This window comes from Gigantopelta aegis, chromosome 8 (assembly GCF_016097555.1).
Source record: "Gigantopelta aegis isolate Gae_Host chromosome 8, Gae_host_genome, whole genome shotgun sequence".
NCBI classification, from domain to species: domain Eukaryota; kingdom Metazoa; phylum Mollusca; class Gastropoda; order Neomphalida; family Peltospiridae; genus Gigantopelta; species Gigantopelta aegis.
Window position 1 is genome coordinate 69,366,100 of NC_054706.1, and position 18,401 is coordinate 69,384,500.

Below are 18,401 nucleotides of genomic sequence, written 5' to 3' on the forward strand. Positions count from 1 at the left end.
ACGTTTATTAACAAATGGGATGGATGTAGTCAGTCTGTTGCCTGCATAAAAGCTGAGATAATGATTTTATTTTGTGTAACATCTTTCGATTGCGCAACGGAGGCGAGACAGCCCATTGGTAAAACTCCCGATTGATATGCGGCTGGTCTAGAATCGATCACCGTCGTTTGGGAAATTGGGCTATTTCCCTTTCCAGCCAGTGCTCCACAACTGGTGTAACAAAGGCGGTGGTATGCACTATCCTGTCTGAGATACTGCATATAAAAGATCCCTTGCTGCTAATCGGAAAGAGTAGCCCATGAAGTGGCAATAGCGGGTTTCCTATCTCATTATATGTGTGGTCCTTAACCATATGTCCAACGTCATATAACCGTAGTCAAAATGTGTCGAGTGCGTCGCTAAATAAAACATTTCTTTCTTCTTTTTTTCGATTGCGCGTCAAATTTAGGACATCGTTGACATGAACTGTTACACAACACCAATCTAATTAAAATTAGCTCCACTATTACATGTGGATCTAAAGAGAGTCAGTTGGAGCTCATGTCCACCAATCAAAACCTTACTTGCAGAATCCTGCCAGTGATTTAAAAATAATTTGAAAACATTCCGAATTATCCTGAGGGTATACGACATGTTTCGTGTGAATTACGAATGCCTTAAAACATGTTTTATTTTATAAAATAAATAATTTGTAATGTAAAACTGAAGACTGATTAGGTTTTTTAAATTTTATAAATAAATAAATAATTTTTAATGTAAAATTGAAGACTGATAACCCACCCCGTACGTATTGGTATGGTTCGCTGTACTGCGGCCACTAAAATAGACTCGCCCGATATTTTTAGAATTTGTATGCTCCCAAATAACGTTATAAAAGGCGAAGTGTGATTGGTCAATATTTAAATTATTATTTACAGACGAAATGTTACATGGACATTGGGGACTACGCAGTGTTGTTAGTTTTAAATCACTGGCAGGATTCTGCAAGTAAGGTTTTGATTGGTGGACATGAGCTCCAACTGGCTGTCTTTAGATCCACATGTAATAGTGGAGCTAATTTTAATTAGATTGACACAACACGACGGGTTACACAAAAAAGGAGAAAAGAAATGAGTTACCCGAATTTATTTTTGGGTAACAAATAAATGAGTTACACAGATTTTGACTTCTCTGAGGCCTTAAGTCACGCATACATGTAGGTATCAGAAGATGCTTACGACCGGGGGGAGGGGGAAGGGGACTAATTTACCCTATATTAAAAGTGCACGGAGGGGAGGAGAAAGTCATAATTTTTAGAGTTGGGGTAAAAGCCTCCTGATCCACCGGCCCACCTGACGTATAAGGCTAGACGTGTTTCACTCAACATAATAATATAATTTAACATTTATCAGTGCATCATTATTATAGGATATTAAACGAGCTTCAATTTCATATCATGTTTATGTCCCGAGTGAAATAATTTTCAGTTGTCACGAGCTTTAGCGAGTGACAATGAAATTTATTTCACGAGGGATATAAACATGATTCGAAATGGTAGCGAGTTTAATGTCCTATTTATTACCCATAATCGATCTTAATTTATATCACTCAAATCGTTTGGTTGACGTTCCTGTAAAGTTGTAGTGCGCCAATCGATGATGCCATCGTGTGACGTCGAAGTGTTCAAGATATTTTGACAATATGGGTAATAATACAATTTGTTACTTGGAAACAGATTTCTGTAATACAAAGGTAATAAATAAAATGTGTGCTTTCAAGAATGAAATCCACAGATGATTTGTTATATGTAAGTTTTATCCAGTCTTAATTACAAGAATATTTAAAACACTTGCTCAAACATCCATAATATTGGTAGGTGGAAGTTGCTTTCCAGCTCGCTTGCTACCCGTCTGGTATGACCGTGTATACAATTCACCATCAGTCACTGTTCATATACCTCCTTAACTGTATTTCCCAATCCCTGTCACGTTTTTCCTTCAACCTCATTGCCCTTTTTGATAAAGTGCGTACAGAAACCTTTCTCTCGCATTTACGTTTGATGCTGTTTATTGCATTTGTGTCATGAGGATTGAAATGCGTCACTTTGGCCGGTACCTTCTGCTCCGATCCAAGTCCTTTGCGGTCTCTCTTTAAGACAGTTTTAACAGGAAACTTGTTACCACTACCATCAGGTCCTAGTCCTTTGTCCACATCCCATCCACCCCGTAACAACATTCTGTAGCCCACGTTTGACTCTGGGATAAGGTAATTGTTTGACTTCGGCTTCAGCTGCATGTTAAACAAATGGACGGTTGATGTCTGGTGCTGTCTCTGGTTAGTGTCAACAAATTCCTGCTTGCACACAGTGCAGAAGAAAGTGGTGCGTGTGTCTGTGTTCAGGACCATGGATGAGCTTGGCGATGAAACGGAATTCACTTCTGAATGGGACTGTGACTGTTCAAATAGTTGCAAAATACAATTCTGTCCTTTCTGCCTTGCAAGGTCTCGAGCAGTCATGCCAGATTTTTCCCTTCTGAAAATGTCGGCTTTCCGCTCCAACAGAAACTGAACTGTATCAGGATGTCCACCCACTGATGCACACATCAGAGCACTCCAACCAAACTGATCCTGGAAATCCACGGAAACACCCTGCAGTAAACATGTCTTGACCTGTTCAGTGTCTCCTTCTTGGGCATGTTTCAGCAGCGTCAAGCCAAGTCTAGACACCGTCTCCGGATGTCCTGTTCGAACCTCACACCCAGCTCCAATAACAGAAGATGAATTACTTTGCACAGTCACCTCACATCCATTGTGTGTCTTCTTTTCACCTACAATCATGGAACGAGGTGACAAGTTTCCCTCAGAACTTGCCCTTCTACTTTCGTCACATGTAACTTTTGATAATTTTTTCTTAGACGTCTTATTAACCCTTTTAACATGTTCTTTTTTTCTTTGAGGTTTATCTGTAGGTGCTTCATACTCTGATGAAGTTATTTTCTCATAAAACGTTCTGACCTTCTGGCCATCCAAAGTAACTTGTTTCGTTAAAGCTGGCTTTAAGTCCGGACGTCTGGTTCTACTCAGATCTGAAGCTCGGACAAACTGAACAAGTGTTTGGTAATCTGCTTTTAATCTGGGATGTGTCATGTTTCACCAATTATATTTACAATCCTTTTGTATTCAAATTTATATACCGAATATCCATGGACATGTATTCTGAAAAGAAAAAGCCAAGAACAAATTACAAATTATACACAGTGTCCAATATAGAAGATCTATCTATGTAAACAGAATATGTAAACTATCCAGTCACGTCCAAAATATGATTAAGTACAGGGCTTTAGCATAAGAATTGTTTTTCCTATGGAAAATTTGAAAGTTATTTGAAAGGTTTTTTTTGCCGTATGGCAATTTTGAGACTACCTACAGAAAATGAAAAAAGCCAGCAATTATCGCAACAAATGTTTATTACAAAATTGAAAACCAAACATTATACCTTCAACTGATGGCAGGTAACTACTAGCTACAACTGATGGCAGTAATCCTTAACCTACAGGGTATAGCATTTCATTCTGTAACTACTAGCTACAACTGATGGCAGACCTACAGGGGCAGTAATCAACTGATGGCAGTAATCCTTAACCTACAGGGTATAGCATTTCATTCTGTAACTACTAGCTACAACTGATGGCAGTAATCCTTAACCTACAGCATTTCATTCTGTAACTACTAGCTACAACTGATGGCAGTAATCCTTAACCTACAGGGTATAGCATTTCATTCTGTAACTACTAGCTACAACTGATGGCAGTAATCCTTAACCTACAGGGTATAGCATTTCATTCTGTAACTACTACTACTAGCTACAACTGATGGCAGTAATCCTTAACCTACAGGGTATAGCATTTCATTCTGTAACTACTAGCTACAACTGATGGCAGTAATCCTTAACCTACAGGGTATAGCATTTCATTCTGTAACTACTAGCTACAACTGATGGCAGTAATCCTTAACCTACAGGGTATAGCATTTCATTCTGTAACTACTAGCTACAACTGATGGCAGTAATCCTTAACCTACAGGGTATAGCATTTCATTCTGTAACTACTAGCTACAACTGATGGCAGTAATCCTTAACCTACAGGGTATAGCATTTCATTCTGTAACTACTAGCTACAACTGATGGCAGTAATCCTTAACCTACAGGGTATAGCATTTCATTCTGTAACTACTAGCTACAACTGATGGCAGTAATCCTTAACCTACAGGGTATAGCATTTCATTCTGTAACTACTAGCTACAACTGATGGCAGTAATCCTTAACCTACAGGGTATAGCATTTCATTCTGTAACTACTAGCTACAACTGATGGCAGTAATCCTTAACCTACAGGGTATAGCATTTCATTCTGTAACTACTAGCTACAACTGATGGCAGTAATCCTTAACCTACAGGGTATAGCATTTCATTCTGTAACTACTAGCTACAACTGATGGCAGTAATCCTTAACCTACAGGGTATAGCATTTCATTCTGTAACTACTAGCTACAACTGATGGCAGTAATCCTTAACCTACAGGGTATAGCATTTCATTCTGTAACTACTAGCTACAACTGATGGCAGTAATCCTTAACCTACAGGGTATAGCATTTCATTCTGTAACTACTAGCTACAACTGATGGCAGTAATCCTTAACCTACAGGGTATAGCATTTCATTCTGTAACTACTAGCTACAACTGATGGCAGTAATCCTTAACCTACAGGGTATAGCATTTCATTCTGTAACTACTAGCTACAACTGATGGCAGTAATCCTTAACCTACAGGGTATAGCATTTCATTCTGTAACTACTAGCTACAACTGATGGCAGTAATCCTTAACCTACAGGGTATAGCATTTCATTCTGTAACTACTAGCTACAACTGATGGCAGTAATCCTTAACCTACAGGGTATAGCATTTCATTCTGTAACTACTAGCTACAACTGATGGCAGTAATCCTTAACCTACAGGGTATAGCATTTCATTCTGTAACTACTAGCTACAACTGATGGCAGTAATCCTTAACCTACAGGGTATAGCATTTCATTCTGTAACTACTAGCTACAACTGATGGCAGTAATCCTTAACCTACAGGGTATAGCATTTCATTCTGTAACTACTAGCTACAACTGATGGCAGTAATCCTTAACCTACAGGGTATAGCATTTCATTCTGTAACTACTAGCTACAACTGATGGCAGTAATCCTTAACCTACAGGGTATAGCATTTCATTCTGTAACTACTAGCTACAACTGATGGCAGTAATCCTTAACCTACAGGGTATAGCATTTCATTCTGTAACTACTAGCTACAGCTACAGCACTGATGGCAGTAATCCTTAACCTACAGGGTATAGCATTTCATTCTGTAACTACTAGCTACAGCAACTGATGGCAGTAATCCTTAACCTACAGGGTATAGCATTTCATTCTGTAACTACTAGCTACAACTGATGGCAGTAATCCTTAACCTACAGGGTATAGCATTTCATTCTGTAACTACTAGCTACAACTGATGGCAGTAATCCTTAACCTACAGGGTATAGCATTTCATTCTGTAACTACTAGCTACAACTGATGGCAGTAATCCTTAACCTACAGGGTATAGCATTTCATTCTGTAACTACTAGCTACAACTGATGGCAGTAATCCTTAACCTACAGGGTATAGCATTTCATTCTGTAACTACTAGCTACAACTGATGGCAGTAATCCTTAACCTACAGGGTATAGCATTTCATTCTGTAACTACTAGCTACAGCAACTGATGGCAGTAATCCTTAACCTACAGGGTATAGCATTTCATTCTGTAACTACTAGCTACAACTGATGGCAGTAATCCTTAACCTACAGGGTATAGCATTTCATTCTGTAACTACTAGCTACAACTGATGGCAGTAATCCTTAACCTACAGGGTATAGCATTTCATTCTGTAACTACTAGCTACAACTGATGGCAGTAATCCTTAACCTACAGGGTATAGCATTTCATTCTGTAACTACTAGCTACAACTGATGGCAGTAATCCTTAACCTACAGGGTATAGCATTTCATTCTGTAACTACTAGCTACAACTGATGGCAGTAATCCTTAACCTACAGGGTATAGCATTTCATTCTGTAACTACTAGCTACAACTGATGGCAGTAATCCTTAACCTACAGGGTATAGCATTTCATTCTGTAACTACTAGCTACAACTGATGGCAGTAATCCTTAACCTACAGGGTATAGCATTTCATTCTGTAACTACTAGCTACAACTGATGGCAGTAATCCTTAACCTACAGGGTATAGCATTTCATTCTGTAACTACTAGCTACAACTGATGGCAGTAATCCTTAACCTACAGGGTATAGCATTTCATTCTGTAACTACTAGCTACAACTGATGGCAGTAATCCTTAACCTACAGGGTATAGCATTTCATTCTGTAACTACTAGCTACAACTGATGGCAGTAATCCTTAACCTACAGGGTATAGCATTTCATTCTGTAACTACTAGCTACAACTGATGGCAGTAATCCTTAACCTACAGGGTATAGCATTTCATAACCTACAGGGTATGTAACTACTAGCTACAACTGATGGCAGTAATCCTTAACCTACAGGGTATAGCATTTCATTCTGTAACTACTAGCTACAACTGATGGCAGTAATCCTTAACCTACAGGGTATAGCATTTCATTCTGTAACTACTAGCTACAACTGATGGCAGTAATCCTTAACCTACAGGGTATAGCATTTCATTCTGTAACTACTAGCTACAACTGATGGCAGTAATCCTTAACCTACAGGGTATAGCATTTCATTCTGTAACTACTAGCTACAACTGATGGCAGTAATCCTTAACCTACAGGGTATAGCATTTCATTCTGTAACTACTAGCTACAACTGATGGCAGTAATCCTTAACCTACAGGGTATAGCATTTCATTCTGTAACTACTAGCTACAACTGATGGCAGTAATCCTTAACCTACAGGGTATAGCATTTCATTCTGTAACTACTAGCTACAACTGATGGCAGTAATCCTTAACCTACAGGGTATAGCATTTCATTCTGTAACTACTAGCTACAACTGATGGCAGTAATCCTTAACCTACAGGGTATAGCATTTCATTCTGTAACTACTAGCTACAACTGATGGCAGTAATCCTTAACCTACAGGGTATAGCATTTCATTCTGTAACTACTAGCTACAACTGATGGCAGTAATCCTTAACCTACAGGGTATAGCATTTCATTCTGTAACTACTAGCTACAACTGATGGCAGTAATCCTTAACCTACAGGGTATAGCATTTCATTCTGTAACTACTAGCTACAACTGATGGCAGTAATCCTTAACCTACAGGGTATAGCATTTCATTCTGTAACTACTAGCTACAACTGATGGCAGTAATCATTAACCTACAGGGTATAGCATTTCATTCTGTAACTACTACTACTAGCTACAACTGACGGCAGTAATCATTAACCTACAGGGTATAGCATTTCATTCTGTAACTACTACTACTAGCTACAACTGACGGCAGTAATCATTAACCTACAGGGTATAGCATTTCATTCTGTAACTACTAGCTACAACTGACGGCAGTAATCATTAACCTACAGGGTATAGCATTTCATTCTGTAACTACTACAGGGTATAGCATTTCAACTGATGGCAGTAATGGCAGTAATTAACCTACAGGGTATAGCATTTCATTCTGTAACTACTAGCTACAACTGATGGCAGTAATCCTTAACCTACAGGGTATAGCATTTCATTCTGTAACTACTAGCTACAACTGATGGCAGTAATCCTTAACCTACAGGGTATAGCATTTCATTCTGTAACTACTAGCTACAACTGATGGCAGTAATCCTTAACCTACAGGGTATAGCATTTCATTCTGTAACTACTAGCTACAACTGATGGCAGTAATCCTTAACCTACAGGGTATAGCATTTCATTCTGTAACTACTAGCTACAACTGATGGCAGTAATCCTTAACCTACAGGGTATAGCATTTCATTCTGTAACTACTAGCTACAACTGATGGCAGTAATCCTTAACCTACAGGGTATAGCATTTCATTCTGTAACTACTAGCTACAACTGATGGCAGTAATCCAACTACAGGGATAGGCTAGCTACAACTATGGCAGTAATCCTTAACCTACAGGGTATAGCATTTCATTCTGTAACTACTAGCTACAACTGATGGCAGTAATCCTTAACCTACAGGGTATAGCATTTCATTCTGTAACTACTAGCTACAACTGATGGCAGTAATCCTTAACCTACAGGGTATAGCATTTCATTCTGTAACTACTAGCTACAACTGATGGCAGTAATCCTTAACCTACAGGGTATAGCATTTCATTCTGTAACTACTAGCTACAACTGATGGCAGTAATCCTTAACCTACAGGGTATAGCATTTCATTCTGTAACTACTAGCTACAACTGATGGCAGTAATCCTTAACCTACAGGGTATAGCATTTCATTCTGTAACTACTAGCTACAACTGATGGCAGTAATCCTTAACCTACAGGGTATAGCATTTCATTCTGTAACTACTAGCTACAACTGATGGCAGTAATCCTTAACCTACAGGGTATAGCATTTCATTCTGTAACTACTAGCTACAACTGATGGCAGTAATCCTTAACCTACAGGGTATAGCATTTCATAGCTCTGTAACTACTAGCTACAACTGATGGCAGTAATCCTTAACCTACAGGGTATAGCATTTCATTCTGTAACTACTAGCTACAACTGATGGCAGTAATCCTTAACCTACAGGGTATAGCATTTCATTCTGTAACTACTAGCTACAACTGATGGCAGTAATCCTTAACCTACAGGGTATAGCATTTCATTCTGTAACTACTAGCTACAACTGATGGCAGTAATCCTTAACCTACAGGGTATAGCATTTCATTCTGTAACTACTAGCTACAACTGATGGCAGTAATCCTTAACCTACAGGGTATAGCATTTCATTCTGTAACTACTAGCTACAACTGATGGCAGTAATCCTTAACCTACAGGGTATAGCATTTCATTCTGTAACTACTAGCTACAACTGGCAGACCTGGCAGTAACTACTATACAACTGGCAGTAAACCTACAGGGTATAGCATTTCATTCTGTAACTACTAGCTACAACTGATGGCAGTAATCCTTAACCTACAGGGTATAGCATTTCATTCTGTAACTACTAGCTACAACTGATGGCAGTAATCCTTAACCTACAGGGTATAGCATTTCATTCTGTAACTACTACTACTAGCTACAACTGATGGCAGTAATCCTTAACCTACAGGGTATAGCATTTCATTCTGTAACTACTAGCTACAACTGATGGCAGTAATCCTTAACCTACAGGGTATAGCATTTCATTCTGTAACTACTAGCTACAACTGATGGCAGTAATCCTTAACCTACAGGGTATAGCATTTCATTCTGTAACTACTAGCTACAACTGATGGCAGTAATCCTTAACCTACAGGGTATAGCATTTCATTCTGTAACTACTAGCTACAACTGATGGCAGTAATCCTTAACCTACAGGGTATAGCATTTCATTCTGTAACTACTAGCTACAACTGATGGCAGTAATCCTTAACCTACAGGGTATAGCATTTCATTCTGTAACTACTATTGATGGCAGTAATCCTTAACCTACAGGGTATGTAACTACTAGCTACAACTGATGGCAGTAATCCTTAACCTACAGGGTATAGCATTTCATTCTGTAACTACTAGCTACAACTGATGGCAGTAATCCTTAACCTACAGGGTATAGCATTTCATTCTGTAACTACTAGCTACAACTGATGGCAGTAATCCTTAACCTACAGGGTATAGCATTTCATTCTGTAACTACTAGCTACAACTGATGGCAGTAATCCTTAACCTACAGGGTATAGCATTTCATTCTGTAACTACTAGCTACAACTGATGGCAGTAATCCTTAACCTACAGGGTATAGCATTTCATTCTGTAACTACTAGCTACAACTGATGGCAGTAATCCTTAACCTACAGGGTATAGCATTTCATTCTGTAACTACTAGCTACAACTGATGGCAGTAATCCTTAACCTACAGGGTATAGCATTTCATTCTGTAACTACTAGCTACAACTGATGGCAGTAATCCTTAACCTACAGGGTATAGCATTTCATTCTGTAACTACTAGCTACAACTGATGGCAGTAATCCTTAACCTACAGGGTATAGCATTTCATTCTGTAACTACTAGCTACAACTGATGGCAGTAATCCTTAACCTACAGGGTATAGCATTTCATTCTGTAACTACTAGCTACAACTGATGGCAGTAATCCTTAACCTACAGGGTATAGCATTTCATTCTGTAACTACTAGCTACAACTGATGGCAGTAATCCTTAACCTACAGGGTATAGCATTTCATTCTGTAACTACTAGCTACAACTGATGGCAGTAATCCTTAACCTACAGGGTATAGCATTTCATTCTGTAACTACTAGCTACAACTGATGGCAGTAATCCTTAACCTACAGGGTATAGCATTTCATTCTGTAACTACTAGCTACAACTGATGGCAGTAATCCTTAACCTACAGGGTATAGCATTTCATTCTGTAACTACTAGCTACAACTGATGGCAGTAATCCTTAACCTACAGGGTATAGCATTTCATAGCTACAACTGTACCTACTACTAGCTACTAGCTACAACTGATGGCAGTAATCCTTAACCTACAGGGTATAGCATTTCATAACTACTGTAACTACTAGCTAACCTACAGGGTATAGCATTTCATTCTGTAACTACAACTGATGGCAGTAATCCTTAACCTACAGGGTATAGCATTTCATTCTGTAACTACTAGCTACAACTGATGGCAGTAATCCTTAACCTACAGGGTATAGCATTTCATTCTGTAACTACTAGCTACCTACAGGGTATAGCAACTGATGGCAGTAATCCTTAACCTACAGGGTATAGCATTTCATTCTGTAACTACTAGCTACAACTGATGGCAGTAATCCTTAACCTACAGGGTATAGCATTTCATACTAGCTACAACTGTAACCTACAGGGTATAGCATTTCATTTCTATAGCTACAGCAACTGGCAGTAATGCCATTAACTACCTTTCAGCTACTAGCTACTTGCAACTGATGGCAGTAATCCTTAACCTACAGGGTATAGCATTTCATTCTGTAACTACTAGCTACAACTGATGGCAGTAATCCTTAACCTACAGGGTATAGCGGATGTACAAGTAAACAGAGACCTAAACATGGGCTCGCTGTTTCCAAGTAATAGTTTTAAAAAAACAACCAAAACAACAAAAACACATGTTTTCAAATTTAGTCAACTAAGAAATTACATCTGCATTACATCACTGTCATAAAATAAACTTCGCTTATTTTTCTTTTCTGTTTTTGGTCTAGATAAATACAACTTTTACTCAATAAATATTGTTTGTTTTATAATTAATTTATCTTAACAACTGTCTATGGTTATAAATAATATATTGGGCTGTCTATCCAAGATGTCCAATAGGTTAGTGATTAACTGTTAGTTATTACTGAGACAGAAGTTGGTGTAGTGGCCTTACACCTACCCATTAAGTCAATTTTACACAGGTGTACCCATTACCGGAAAGTTAATTTTCTTGAGCAATATGGTGATCCACTACATGCTAATAACATTAGTGCCTACATTCCCCCCCCCCCCCCCCCCATACTATTAAGTCTAATATTAAGGCATGTCATCACACATCAGACTGGTAAAAAAATGCATCACAATACCCTGTGATGTTAATAAAGTTTAAATTGATGTTTAACGACACAACATATTGATTTATTAATCATCAGCTATTGGAAAATTGGATGTACAATTGATAATTTTGACATATAGTCTTGAAAAGAAACCCGCAACAGTTTTCCATTTGTAGCAAGACAGGATAGCACATACCACAACTTATGATATACCATCGTGATGCACTGGTTCAGGGCTCAAACTTTAAAATTTGCCTTGGGTGAAACAGCATACCAATGGCAATTTTGAGCCCACCTGTGGCAATTTTGTTTTAAACGTGACTTTTACAGCAAAGAAATGACTGAAAGGTTATTTTGTTGCATTTAGACAAATTTCAAATATACAAATGTGAAATACTGCCAAAATTTTATCCACTTGCAAATTTTATTAGCCTTTTTTTTCAAATTAGCCAATGGCTTATTTGGCTACCGACAGCGTGAGCCTTGCCTGGCAGATAATGTACACTAGATGTATTCATTATGCTCTTGTTGAGGAATTTTACTGATGGTAGTAATTTGAATCCAGCAGCACAAAAGTGCCATCGGTGATGTTCCCAACCAACAGCAATTTATATATTTAAATGACGGGCATGCATCAGGTGATTTCTTTACCACTGGGATATGTTTTACCCCATAATGTTAATACTACCAATAAGTAGTTTTTGGTCTCGTTATCTGCCAAATACACACCTGCCAAACCTATATCACAGGTGACGAAAACTAAAAGAATAGTCCAATTAACTTAGAAGTAAACATTCAATTTATTATTTCAGTATGAAGGTTTCTGAATTATACTGCTGTTTCATCAAGAAAACATGATACATCAATTGATGGACAGTTATTTTGATGTTTTGTAGCCAGTTTGACAACTGGTGATTTATTTTGTATTAGAAAATAATGTATATTATTTCTGGCCTAATGGGATAAATATTATAAAACATTAAAACCAATGGATCAATGTTGAAGAATTTCGAACTTGTCGAAAATTTAATAATCTGCGACTAGTGGAGTACTGTCTTAACACTCGGTCGACAAAAACTGGTGGGTTTACTTGTTAAGCATTGTGCAAATTATGCAATGCAGAGTTAGCTTGGGTACTCACCAAATTCACCAACTGCAAATTTTATTTTAGTCTGGCGAAATAATTTCATGTAATAATTGACATTTTTAAAGAAAATAACTGACAATTTCTGCAATTTTTTAAGTTTAATAGACAATTTGGTGAATTGTTTTGCTCACCCTAAACCCCAGTGCCAGAGATCTAATGTTGGATAGGCGTGCCTGAACCTCTTTTGGACATAGGGATGTTAATAAAGTACCTGTAACCCATCTATCCATTCTGTGAAACCGTTAGCTCGAGTCGCCTCTAGCCAGACCCATATTTATTTTTAATTATTTTTTTATTATTATTATTACTTCTTTTTTTTAAAAGCCACAAACACAGAAACAAAGACAGCTTTTGTATTTTTGTACATTACAAACATGATGATGATGAGATGAATGATGAAGCCACAGTATTTCCATTTTGGTATGGGACTACTTGACAGGTCCGTGCTCCAGCTGAGCTATCTCAGTATCACCCAAACCCGGGGTACACGGAACCTGCAGTGCATGCCAGGTAATCATCCCTCATGTGGGGTCATACACTCGGGAGACACACCCATAATCGCACCCATGAAGTGGGTGAAACTCGGTGTATGTGGCCTTACACCTACCCATCGAGCCTAGCAGTGCACTCACTCTGGGTTGGAGCAGGTACTGAACCCAGTACCTACCAGCCAGATGTCCGATGGCATAACCACTACACCACTGAGGCAGCCCTACCCATATTGATATGTTGTAGTTGATGTCCGATCCTACAAAACAATTGTTTTGTAAATAATTTCAGTTTGGTTTGACATAAGAAGAAAAATAAAAGTGTTTGGAAGTAACAAAAATATACTATTTTTGTGTGCAATTTTTAAAACAATCAGCTCAGAAATAAATAACTAGTAGTAAATCTCATAGTATAAAAAAACGTCCCTTAGTAGAGGTGACTCGAGCTATGAAAAAGGAAATGTTTTATTTAACGACACACTCAACACATTTTATTTACAGTTATAATATGGTGTCAGACCACATAGATATTGAGGGAAGAAACCCGCTGTCACCACTTCATGGGCTACTCTTTTTCAATTAATTAGCAGCATGGAATCTTTTAAATGCACCATCCCATAGACAGGATAGCACATACCACGGTCTTTGATATACCAGTCGTGGTGCACTGGCTGGAGCGAGAAATAGCCCAATAGACCCACTGACAGGTATCGATCCCAAACTGACTGCGCATCAAGCGAGCGCTTTACCATTGGGCTACCATCGATGTCCCAAACTGCATTCACCTAACGACAAAAACACGGAAATACTATTCTATATTTTTCAGCTACGATACGTGAAACAAAATAGATTGCAATCAATTAACATAAAAAATAAACAATGTGAATGTAAAACAAATCCATTCTAGTAAACAAAAGTGAAACACCCTCCGGTAAACAGGAAAGAGTGCGACATTTCTAACTGCGTTCAGGTGCATGTTTGCAAAAAGTACTGAAACGCGCATGTGTGGTTCGTCATTTTCCATTTTTAAGGCCACTGCATGAAAAAATATATGTTTCTTAACTATGCATAGTTGACGAACACTTAGTTTTAAAAAAAAATTAAAAGGAAAAATTCAATTTGCCAAGTGTTCTGGTCTGGTCTGCGTTTTATCAACACACATCGCTAAACACTTGATATCAATACTGATAGGCAATATGTTTATACCAGTGAATAGTTTGTTAAAAAATATTTTTTTTAATGAATTGATTCTTAATTACCAGGTAACACAATTTATACACTCAAAATTATTTACAATTGTTATGAACGGATTATGAATACCATTCACTACAACAGAGGCACAAAAATGTAGCATACTTTTTGCAGATCGAATATAATAATTGAAAACAAATTCTAACAACAGGGGTCTTAAACAAGTTAAAGGGACATTCCTAAGTTTGCTGCAATTTTTAAAATGTTATCAACTAACAGACTTATTAACGATTGTAATTACATATCAAATACATTTTTCTGCATACAATATTAGTGGCTGTATATCAAATGTGTTTCTGATCGTTCTAATATTTGTAGTAGGTTAAATTTCATTTTATTTCCCAATCTAATTAAAATTAGCTTCACTATTACATGTGGATCTAACACCAGCTAGTTGGAGCTCATGTCCACCAATCAAAACCTTACTTGCAGAATCCTGCCAGTGATTTAAAAATAATTTGAAAACATTCCGAATTGTCCTGAGGGTATACAACATGTTTCGTGTGAATTACGAATGCCTTAAAACATGTTTTATTTTATAAAATAAATAATTTGTAATGTAAAACTGAAAACTTTTTTTTTTATAAATAAATAAATATTTTTAATGTAAAATTGAAGACTGATAACCCACCCCTTACGTATTGATATGGTTTGCTGTACTGCGGCCACTAAAATAGACTCGCCCGATATTTTTAGAATTTGTATGCTCCCAAATAACGTTATAAATGGCGAAGTGTGATTGGTCAATACTTAAATCATTATTTACAGACGAAATGTTACCTGGACATTGGGGACTACGCAGTGTTGTTAGCAATCCGATTAAAATTAGTTCTGCTGGTCTAAATAAGGCATTCGTAATTCACATGAAACATATCGTATACCCTCAGGATAATTTGGAATGTTTTCAAATTGTTTTTAAATCACTGGCAGGATTCTGCAAGTAAGGTTTTGATTGGTGGACATGAGCTCCAACTGGCTGGTGTTAGTTCCACATGTAATAGTGGGAGCTAATTTTAATTAGATTGTTTATTTCCTAAAATAATTTAACAAAATCCAGTTTGGGCTTCTTACAAATAGTAAGATGACCAGAAACACATTGAATATACAGACACTGATATATTCGAAACAAGAAAATATATTTAATATGTAAGTTTAATCGTAGAAACATTTTATCAGTCGGAAACATCTTACAATGCGAGTGCGAATACTTTTTACATGCTCATATACCACTAGAGTTTCGAGCATGTCCGTCCCGGGGCCTGTCTCTGGATAGCCAGGGACTTGTCCCGGCACAGAAAAAAAATTAAGTGGACAATTTAGAAATTTACATCCAAAAATTAAATAGTGGGCCTTTAAAATTTTGCTGCGCATCCCTATTAATTAGAGAAAATTCTACTCATTACATTTGGTCGCTAGATTAGATCGGTGGCCTGACTTGGGATGGAGGGGGGGGGGGGGGGGGTTAGAGTTGAAAATAGGCAGAATTTTGAAAATAGCACAAACTCAGGGATGTCCCTTTAAATATCGTAAAAATTAAAATTTAATTTAAATGCTTTGGTCTTGTTGATCTGGTTCGTGTGCTGGTTCATGCACTGAATGTTAATTCATCTTTCTCCATTTTAAGTCAATTTCTACGAGTCATGTGGACCCGATATCTGTAATTTTAAGGAATGAAATTATAAACAAAAACGGTTTTAACTTTTAGGGGTTTGTAAAGTTTGTATTTAGATACTTACTTTCTTAAAAAAACTTTTTTTATGAAAATGTTACTGAACTGTGAAGAAAAACCTCATAAATGAACGACATGCCGATGATAGCAAATCGGATGCTGATTGCGCGAACCGTGCACGAGAAAACAAAGTGAACGGAATTGGAAGCAGTTAGGGACGTTGACGATACGTCTCGCCCCCGAGTTATGAACTGTACGGTCAAAGAATAGCCATATGTTTTAAATTATAACCATTATTTACGATTCGATGTGCATCAAATGTACACGCAATTAACTCTTTTTGGTTATATAACAATAAAATAAAATATTAAACAAAATAAAATTAAAACAAACCTTTGTAATAAAGGGAGATAACCAACAAACATCAACACACTGGAGTTATTCGTCCAGGATAGTTGGTAATTTCTTCCACTGATTCTTGAGTCCAGTGTAGAATATTTTACATATTGAAAGTTTTATTTCATCGATCGATCAATCCATTGATTGATTGATTTGATATTTTGATTGATTGATTAATAAAATACTTTGATTGACTGTTTGTTTGATTGATTTATTTAGGTATTTTATTGACAAAAGGGATGAGTTCAGAAGTTCAGTTTTCAAATAGTCTACATGGGTCATTCTACAATTTCTGAATATTTCCTTATCTCAAGTATCAAAAAATAAACTCCATTTAAAATTAATAAAAATAATGTATTGATTGTACATTTTGATACTCAGCAGAAAGTTAACGTGAATTTTCAGAACATTTATTTATTTATATAATGACAGTCTCTCTTAATGTCATTTCCGTAACATATTTAAAACAATGTTTTATATTATAATTAAATATAAACATTTTTCTTTTTAAAGTTTAACTGTAACATACATTAATATCTTAAATGTATAAAAGCATTTGTGCCCTAAAATAACTTTACTAAAATATACTTACATGTGAATTCATGTTCAAGTTTGAAATTATACCTTAGGGCAAGCTAATTATCACAGTGTATGAACCTATGGGTTAATAATCATCTTATTTGTGTTAATGTGGGGCTGTGTTGTGTTTTCATACAATTTGTTTTACACGAGGTTCAGCGCAGACCTGTCTTACGTGTAGGAAAATTATTAATTTATAATAATAATTTAAATAAATAATAATAAAATAAAAATATTTTATATGCACCATCCCACAAACAGGATAGCACATATAACAGCCTTTGATATACTAGTCGTGGTGCACTGTCTGGAACGAGAAATGGCCAAATGAAACCACGGAAGGGGATCGATCCCAGACTGACCGCGCAGCAGGCGAGCGCTTTACCACACAATACAAAAACGTGCCTTTTTAATTAAAAAGTCCATAAGCCAATGTGATCGCGAAGTGGACACAATTTTTATTTAAGATTATATAGCTAATGCCTAGTATTATATTTGGTAAAGGATAACTATTCAATTTAGCTGACCTAAGATTTTATGTAGGCCTATGATTAATCACATATAACGTTCGTATCGATATCGTTCAAAATAATATCCTGAATCTATCTAACTCTCCCCCCCCCCCCCCCCCCCCAGCATTAATTTATGGACCAATTTATCACTGAATATTACAAATTCCACATCTAGAAATTGTTTCAAGAACAAATTAAAAGCAAAAGATTTAGCAGTCTCTGCACATTTTTATGAGAGTGAAAGGAAGCTACAAATACTGCAGTGGAGACTTCGACAAGGAATAAGCGATCTAAATGGCAGCAAATTCGCACGCTTCATTGAAGAAAACCCATACTGTTCCTGTGGTCATTATGTTGAAGGTTTGGAATAGTTCCTATTATTTTGCCCCTCTATACAACAGAGAGCGCCAGACCTACTTATCCGTTAAAGCACACAAATTTAAATATCAACATTTATTATATAACATTTAGTGAAATATCTTAAAATATCAGTGAAATAAAAGTGCTATCAGTCACTCAGTGACGATAACACATTTTAGAGTGAAAATTTCACTATTTCACTCTAAAATGTGTTAT

General features: G+C 36.9%; 1 protein-coding gene across 1 annotated transcript; it reads right to left on the bottom strand.

Annotated features, from left to right (window-relative positions):
* Positions 1-1,776: 1,776 nt before the first annotated feature.
* Positions 1,777-16,861, bottom strand: LOC121379939 (G patch domain and ankyrin repeat-containing protein 1-like). The gene is made up of 2 exons (XM_041508629.1): positions 16,729-16,861; positions 1,777-3,195 (listed from the first exon to the last, which is right to left on the bottom strand). The coding sequence occupies exon 2, from the start codon at positions 3,124-3,126 to the stop codon at positions 1,918-1,920; it is 1,209 nt and encodes a 402-aa protein (XP_041364563.1). The 5' UTR covers positions 3,127-3,195; positions 16,729-16,861; the 3' UTR covers positions 1,777-1,917.
* Positions 16,862-18,401: the final 1,540 nt, after the last annotated feature.

Bases quoted from the DNA above. Each gene is read 5' to 3' on its own strand.
- LOC121379939 (XM_041508629.1), bottom strand. From the start codon at position 3,126: ATGACACATCCCAGATTAAAAGCAGATTACCAAACACTTGTTCAGTTT.